Consider the following 9,097-nt stretch of genomic DNA (forward strand, 5'->3'; position numbering starts at 1 on the left):
TAATTTGTTCCAAGTTATTTGAAGCTGCAACTGAGGAGAAATTGAAGTAAATAAAAGGTGGGTATACAACTAAAGCCCTCAGTGTGTGCGCCTAGCTGCATCTAGAAAAAAAATGTGGGGCTGAGCGCCAATTGAGAGAACAAATGGCCTTGTTATGGAACTGTTAAATTCAGCTCTGGATCATTTACCCCTAAATTCCTTGATCTACATCATTTTTGGAGAGGAAGCAGAAATAGCAATCAGAATTATGAGGTAAGCAAGTAAATTAAAGACCTCCAAATTTACAACCAAAGACACATATACTGAAGTAAAAAAAACAGTAAAGAAAATTAATCTTTGGACAGCCGGTTACCAAGCGACATCTGCTATCAGCTGAAGAAAGCCTCAAGCGGTTTCATACATAAGACACATGCACGGGAGAAGTTAGTTGCAAAAAAAAAGAGCTCTTCCATAACTTCACAAAATCTGCCTGTAGAAGCCTGGAGCAGTAGAGTAGAATGGCAGATAAACTACTACACCTGTAAGTGACATGAAAATCAACAAACACATTTCTAACATAAAGGATAAAACTGAGAAAGGAAACTAAAGCATGTAATTGTTAATACAGGAAGTATAATCTTCAGTGTAGTCTTGAGAGAAGGCAAGATCATAACCGGTTAGTTTAGCTCTGAAAGTAAGGTGCTTAGAAGACAACATACAAATAGTGCGAACTAATGATTCCATTTGAAAACTGAGACTCAACATATCAATAAGCGAGGAGCCAGGTATTTCATAGTTCATACAACTGCACACCAAAGAAAGGAGATTTAGCACAATCTGTGCACACATTGAAAACAATCACGTAGATCAGGCACTGAAAATAGTTGCATTAGCTTATGCTAAACAGAGCCAAACTCCCAGAACTTTTTTCCCTGGGCCAGTTTGGAGCCATATTTGCACAAACAAGGTCTATGCTGCGAGATGTGAGCTTCATCAAGATAGAGAAAGTGAGGGCAAGAGAGAGGAGAGCTGGGAGCTTACCTCGTCGTCCACGCAGCCGCCGCTGCTGTCGTTGGTGAGCGTCTCCACGCGGAAGCAGGGCACCACCGCCAGGGGTGGGGTCGGCGCTGGGCGCTCGCGACCTCCAGCACGGACAGCTAGGGTTTCCTGTAGCACACGAGCACACACAGAGCAGAGGGAGGAGGCATCACCGAGGGGCAGCCACGCCTGCGGCCACCGGCTCAGCCGCTTGCGCCGCGCCGTGGCCGGGGACGGCACCGCAGCCCCGCGCCCTGGCAGCGCCTCGCGCCGTGAGCGGGCGGTGCGGGCACGGCCGGCACGGCGCGAGGCCAGGGGGAGAGGAGGAGGGGGAGAGGAGGAGGAGGAGGAGGAGGCCGGCCACAGCCGCCGTGCCCGCCCGCGCCGTCGCCGCCCCTGTCCGCGTGGAGATTGAGAGGGAGAGGGAGAGACCGACGGGTGAGGGAGAGAGGAAGTTGGGAGAAGAATCTGGAACGAGAAGCGGAAGCCCAAGTATATATTTGCCAGGCCGGATTCGGATGAGAAGCCAGGAAAGCCGAGACGAAGCAGCTGAGAAGCCGGATAAAGCAGGAGAAGCTGCTTCCGACGGAATCCGCTTCGAGCGTTTTGGACCGTTGATCGGCAGATCGGACGGTGGTGGGAATTTCGGGCGACGTGGACGGCGCTCTTGGCGTAGGAGCAGGCCCGGCTTGTCTAGGTAAAGGTAAATGATAGGGTACGGTTGTTGCGAGCATTCAGGCCTTGCCGGGCCCAACCCAAACTGATCCAGCGTGTAGTCAAAAAAAAAAAAAAAAAAAAGACCGGATCGGAGTGTGGAAACGACAAGACGAGAAGCCGCGGTGCCGGCCGAACGTGCGCGGTGCGCAAGTCAGCAAACGCGTACGTTACGTCGTCTCGGGTGCCAGCTCGTCGTGAAATTAGGCAGCAGGTGGGGTAGTATAAAGTTGGTTGGGCGTTGGGTTATTCCTCGTCTCCGGCGCGGCTGCTTGACGGTTGGTCCGTCCGTCTCTCAGCCTCTCCGGTCTCCGGCGAGGCGAGGCGCGCCGCAGGGTCTGCGCTGGCAGCTGAGCACAGTGTTCAGTGATCACGATCAGGGACCACCAGACGGTTTCCTCACTCCAGCATCTCGGGGCTGAGCTATAGGCTCTTGTTGTGCATGCAATAGACAGGTCAATATTAGGTCCCATCCGTGTGATGGGCTGAGATTTCGGTTCACCAAAGAAAGGCCTAATAACGAAGGAAATGGGATTACGGGAGCATGGGTGCATGGCGCGCGGACTAGTGTATCTGGCGCAGCCATCTGGAGTCTCACACATCCTCGCTCTCTCTCTCTCAGATAAAAAAAAGCCTGGAGCCTTATACCACTTCAAACGATGTCTTTTACTGCATTTTCTTATTCATGAACCTATAGTTCGTGTCATTGACCCTGTTCGTTTTGCTGAAAAGTCATGACTGAAAGTACTGTTCGATGATTTGTTGTGAGAGAAAAATATTGTGCGTTCGCTGAAATAGTACCGCTCATAAGAGCATCTCCAATAGTTTGTTAAGATTTGCCAACTCCCAAAATTATATGCCAAGTAAAAAAACAATCCATCTCCAAAAGTTTGACATTTTTGACTTGGTAAAATAAAAAAACCCGTTAACAAAACGAAGAGGCCCGCTAAGCGAACGAAGAGCCCCGCTAAGAAACGAAGAGCCCCGGATGCCAAGCCGTATACGCGCGCGGAGGAAAGATTTGCCAAGTTGCTATTGATGCCAAGTTGTTTTGCCAAACTGTTGGAGGCTATTTTTTCTTGTTTTGCCAAAATTATATGGATGCCAAGTTGAGATAACAAACTCTTGGAGATGCTCTAAGACAAGCTAACATGGCCACTGGCTCAGAGTGGCAATATTTCAAGTGCCAAACCGGCAAAAACAGCCACACAGGCTTTTTCCAACAGCTAGCGTCCCGGAATTTCTCAAATTTCATCCCTCCAATCGACGTACTGGGTACTGCTCAACTTGGACCGTTCGTTCGCGTGATACTAGTTGAGTGAAGTGCTGCTGAAAGAAGCGGCCTGCTGGGTCTATATAACTAGGATTAATCCAGAGCGTGACAACTTGACACCTCAATTACGAGCATGCTTAGGGCAGTCCCAGTGCTAGAAAGTTTTTATACCTATTAATTTTCATAGACACTACATATAGAAACTATGATCCTAATGGATAGTTTCTACAGAATAATTTTTAATCCAATCACATATATTCTCTCTCAATTCTCTACCAATCATATCCCTTCATGTCTTGGTTCTCGTGTAGATATGGTTTCTAACTTAGACCCGGTTTATATGATTTTTGCTCTCTCTCTTCATTAACTATGTTGCCACATAAGTAAAACGTTTAGATGACAGTATAATTAATGTCCATAGAAAATATGATGATTTCTACACTGAGAGTGCCCTTAGTAAAGTTAGGTGAAAGGGCGACATATCCTTCAAATAAAAAAAAGGTATCCCGTTTCCACCAGTAGAAGCTTGGTACGTATGAGGTCACCGACCAGCTCTAACGAATTCCACTGCAGGATCTCTAACAAAGTAACAAAGGCCCTACAACTTTTATGGTCAAAATAAGCTAAAACTTGAAGCCAATGCAAATTGCACTTTTTATATATTTTTTTCTGGTCACGCTTCTCTCTCCACAAGCCCATTCCACTAAAACGCATAAATTTAATTTCCCTCATCTTTAGCACGTCCATGTGCCAGGGCTTCAGCCACCCAGCACAGACTGGTCGTCGTCATCGTTACCACTCTAGCTCGATGGGCCGCTGATCGGCCTCTAGCCACCTCGGGCACCAGCAAGGAGCTCAGCTGAACGTGAACACGTCTGCCGTCAGTGTCACGCGCCGGCCGGCGGTTGTGCGACCCAGGTTCCCTTTGGCGGCCAACACGTACGTGCTTTGCGGGCTAGCGATGTGCCCGTGCGAGTCTCAAGTCGTCGAGCCGATCAATCATCTTCCACCTGGCACCCCACGTATGGAAGATGAATTCAGGCTACGGGCCTTATCTTGATTTCTTCTGATCAGAGCCGTGCTGTTCCTCTCAATGAAGCTGTGGTTCGAATGCTCTCTCCTTCCATCTCTGTACCATCTCAAAGCATCCTGGACGCTGCTGGTGCCGCTACCCATGAGGTGGAAGACAAGCTTATTCACAACAACTTTTCAGTTATGAAATAATATTTTTCTCTTACAACATTTCAGCACAGATATTAGTATAAATTAAATTTCAACATCAGCGAACAGAGTAATTAACCGTGGCCAACCACCTCCCGCCGCAGTCGTACTGCTGCCTCGGCGCCCTAGATGTATCACAACCTATCATGTAAATTCCATTTCGGAGATAATTCCGGTTTGCTCTTTGGAATGGTATATTTCGGTACCGGTGCATTCCGGTTTACCATTCCGGATTTTTATTATTCTATGAAATATAAATCATTTTTTATATCTAACTTTTCTAATACGAGAAATTAGACCATCAGTGAATATTTATAAGAAAATAGAAGAGGTAGGTTTGGGCCAGCCTGAAGGAACGCACTTAAAACATTAGAAGTAGTTTTGGGCCGGTCTGGCATTTGGGCTTTTACCCTATTCAACGTATAAGAAAGTAAATTGGATTTAACTCCGGCCATAGGTCCACAGACTTACAGCATGTGTCATGTTCGCTTTAGCTGATAAGACATAACTGAAAGTACTGTTGGCTAATTTATTACGAGAGAAAAATACTATTTATTAACTGAAAAAGTACCTCTGATAAGCGAAATGAACAGCAGGATGCACCGCCGCCTCCTACCTCATACTCCAGCCAGCAAACCACCGTGTGAAAGCTCCAGGAGAGGCAAACGACGGGAAGAGACAGGAGGGAAGAGAATAAGCAGCAGACCATCATCAGCGACTCGGCACATGCAGCAGAGCCGAGAAGCAGGCAGCGTCTTCCTCCTCCGCGCATCGACGCAGGCACGCAGCAAAGCAAAGAAGCAGAGCGACTTCCTCAGTTCCTTCTCCGCAACGGTACCGGCATGACCGAGACTCCCGATCCCGCCCGGAATGACCGGAATCGCCCGAGGACTGCCAATCGGTGATCTGCTGACAGTAATGCTAGCTTCACCTGTAGGCCATCGGTCTCAAGATCAATTTTTTGTATCCCTTCATCTGTTCATCATGTGCACCTTTAACGCCCTGAAAGCAAGCTAAAAAGTTCTGAATGCATTGCATTATAAACATACTCAGATCGTCCAGCGGCAGCTCGGATAACTTCTCCATTCTCATCACGGATCACATATCCCCAGCTTCCGTTCTTTGTCGTTGCATCAAAGCTTCCATCAACATGAACTTTGAGAAATCCTAATGTGGGTCTTTTCCATCTTCTAAAAACAGAAGCCTGCTCAGGGATACTAGGCTTTTCATGCAGCACTCTAACTTCCTCGGCTTGCCTGCTAGATAATGCAGCTAGTTCAGAAGCATCTCTTCTCTTTTCTCCTTCCCTGATTCGGTTTCTTTCATTCCACCAGTTCGACATAAGGAACATAACTTTTAATTGTATTGGCCGATCCAGCATCAGTATTTGCTCAACTACATTCATAACAGACCTCTGATCCTTCAGCTTCTGTCTTATATTGTCAGGCCCCATTTGGCGCCATATCTGTTTTACATATTTACATTTGAAAACCAGGTGCACCATCCTCATCCATCCGATGGCAGACCAAGCAATCCGTTTCCACATCCATGCCCCTTCTTTTCAGATTTGTGCACGTGGCCAAGGAATTTGTAGCCATTCGCCAAAAAAAATGTTTTATTATATTCTCGGACATTTCAGCTTCCAATTTTTTCCTCACAACTCCCCTCTTGATCAATTGTGGACGGACTTCTTCCTCTTGGACTCTGCCTTTGAATGTCATCGCAGAACAACTTATATGATGATTTGACAGAGAAAATGCCCTTTCCATCACAGTGACATGCTAGGACATCGTCCATGCCTACATGCACCGGGATAGACAAAATGGCCTCTGCGTCCTCCTCCCAGAAAGTCTGGATCACCAACTCCTTATCCCATTGCTCTGTAATTGGGTTGATCAGATCATTGACATAGGTGAGCAGGTTTTGTCCCCTTGGAGTGATGGGTCTCCGAGTCAATCCCCTCGGCAGCCATGGGTCATCCCAAATTCTGATTGTATCACCTGATCACACTCTCCATATCACCCCCTTTTTTAGCAGCCCCAACATCACGAGTTGGTAGACTTGAAAACTGTTCAATCCAAAACATCACGAAGACAATTTTGCGGTTGGTTATAAGCTGACCCCATTTATAAAAGGGTGAGGCATCAGCATCACACAGCCAAAAGCATTGCAGATATACATGTATACAATAGCAATTTAGTGTTTTAACCAGATCACCAATACACACTGATATGCTACGAAGCAAAATGATTTCAAATATCATGTTGCGTGGGTGTAAAAAATAGTTAACGAAATGTGATTCTAGGGGTTTCAATTTGAGAGGGGTAAGTCCTTCAACTCAAGGTTAACCTATCAGGTCTTGCGGCTGGTGAAATTTCTCAAGCTCGAAGTCACAAAGATAACATATTGCATCACCTCAGCACCGAGTTGGGCACAAGATTGACAACCTGAAATGCAGACTGCTCGTTCTCTAGCCGTGCAAGCAAAGAATGATGCTCTTTGGTCAGAGCTAATTTCTCTTGTAAACATCATCACTGTTTGGTGCCCCCTCAGCACTAATAAAGCCAACCGAGTTACATTTGTTCGACAAAAACCATGTCTTATCAACGTTCCAGCAACAAAGAAATCACGATCTGAGACACATCCGTTCAACAATTCTACAATAATTAAAACAAAGCAAAGAGGCATGTAAACTAATTATAGCACCAGGGCCTAGCCTGCCAATAACATTTAGCACCAAAACATCCAAGTAAACTTCTTTAGGAATAATGCAAAATCCAAACAGCGACCACAAAAACTGACACAATGTTTCACCATAGTACCAGGCAACAACACATCCATACTGAAACTCATGTCCTTTAACCATCTAAATTGTGGCAGAGAGATAGATAAACAAGAACGACGATAATAACTCTAGGTGGCCTTGTCAGACTTGGAGGCGGCGGTGGCAGCCTGGCCCCTGAGCCTTCCGGTCCTCCTAGCGGCAATGAGACCGACCTTCTGGCCAGGGGGAGCGTCACGGCGGACCGTGGAGGCGTGACCAATGTGCTGGTGGTTACCTCCTCCATGGGGATGCTCCACGGGGTTCATGGCCACACCACGCACCTTGGGCCAGCAGTTCCTCTTCACGCGGTACTTGTGGTAGGCGTTACCAGCCTTCAGCATTGGCTTCTCAGTCCTGCCTCCACCAGCGACCTGCCCAATCATGGCACGGCAGCTGCTGGGGACAATCTTCTTGGCGCCAGAGGGTAGCTTAATCCTGTAAGAACAAAGCAGAATTAGGCTCTCTTATTGGGGATTTAAGTATGCAAACAAATAACAAAAGGTCACTTGAACACACTGACAAGAGAAAAACATTCAAGTAGGCAACTACATTAGGTCATCAACAAGACATCAAGGGTAGGCAGCCAGATTTGGATATCTACAAGGTATTCAATTAGAAAAACACTGCAACTGAAATTATATTGTGCTGTAAAATGATTAAGGCTGACATCAAAAGATGAGAAACAGCTTACATTGTCATCAGGATATATAATGGAGATGTGAAGTAGCACAATAATAATCACAACATATACAATGTATCCTAAGGTGTTTATTTGATTATACCTCAATGTAGCACAATAGTAATCACAACACATTGCAACCAATCAGCTACAAATGCCTACATAAAAACTAAATTTTACCTCAATGTTAGACCATAAGTCAACTCTACTTTTCTATCAACTGTACTTTCCTATCAATGCAAATCCGATTCACGTATAACAAAAAACTATGAGGCAAATGATATCTACCATACTTCTGCACAAATCGAACCATTTTGCATTATTGTAAAAAAGCTAAATCCAGCGCGCATAAGTACAAGCCTGAAGAACAGAGCTAAATCATTTTTGAAGAATGCTACCATGGATCCCAACCATATCTGATTCAGTGATATAATTACTCCACGATTTCATCAGATCTCATCATACGAATGGATGAAATAGAGATAGGAGGGATGGTGATCGTGTTGAAACCTCGAGGTGCCGTTGTCGGGGTTGTGACTGATAACGATGGCGTAGTCCCCAGACGCCCTGGCGAAGACACCACGGTCACCGACGTGGTGCTCGACGTTGCAGACGACGGCACCCTCGGGGATCCCGCGGAGCGGCAGGACGTTGCCGATGGAGAGCGTGGCGCGGCGGCCGCAGTACACGAACTGGCCCGTGTACATGCCCTCGGCGGCGACGAAGAGCTCCTTCTGGTGCTTGTACCTGAAGGGGTGGCGGAAGGTGACCTTGGCGAGCGGCGCGCCGCGGCCGGGGTCGTGGATGACGTCGGTGACGACGCCCTTGAGGTACCCGTTCCGCTCGCCGAAGTCGAGCGAGCGGAACCGAGCGGGACCCTTGCGGTGGTGGGTGTGGGACTTGAACACGGACCCCGCACCCTTACGCTGCGCGCGGATCACGCGACCCATCTTCTCCGGCGGCGGCGGCGGGAAGGGGATGCGGAAATGAGCGTGGTGCGGCTTGGGTTGGACGAGGGAGGAGAGAGCTTTATATAATGCGTGGACGGGGTTTGGGGAGAGTTACCCTAGGGCGGACGGTGGAGATGGGGTTCACGGCTGGTTTGATCCGTCCGATGAGTGGTGGGACCGTCATGTCAGTGTGATTGGAACGAGCGAGAGACTGAGAGAGGCTGCGGCCTGCGGGAGGAGGAGTGGGCTGGTTCTGATGGGCCATCTGTGTGAAATTGGGCTCTGTAAGTGAGCAAAACAGCCCAAATTCGGTTCGGCGACCATTTGCCCCCGACCCCGACCGAACGCTCGTCTCAGTACGGCTGACGGGCTGAGTAGCTGACATCCGGTTCGCCTTTTACATTCCTGTACTAGCTAGC

The 9,097-nt window shown here is 47.6% G+C and overlaps 1 protein-coding gene across 1 annotated transcript; it reads right to left on the bottom strand.

The window, feature by feature from the left end:
- Window positions 1–6,954: 6,954 nt before the first annotated feature.
- On the bottom strand, window positions 6,955–8,746 carry LOC136504473 (large ribosomal subunit protein uL2). Its single transcript, XM_066499410.1, has 2 exons — window positions 8,239–8,746; window positions 6,955–7,484 (listed from the first exon to the last, which is right to left on the bottom strand). The coding sequence occupies exons 1-2, from the start codon at window positions 8,676–8,678 to the stop codon at window positions 7,139–7,141; spliced, it is 786 nt and encodes a 261-aa protein (XP_066355507.1). The 5' UTR covers window positions 8,679–8,746; the 3' UTR covers window positions 6,955–7,138.
- Between the last annotated feature and the right edge of the window lie 351 nt (window positions 8,747–9,097).

The sequence above is a fragment of the Miscanthus floridulus genome, chromosome 14 (assembly GCF_019320115.1).
Source record: "Miscanthus floridulus cultivar M001 chromosome 14, ASM1932011v1, whole genome shotgun sequence".
NCBI lineage: Eukaryota > Viridiplantae > Streptophyta > Magnoliopsida > Poales > Poaceae > Miscanthus > Miscanthus floridulus.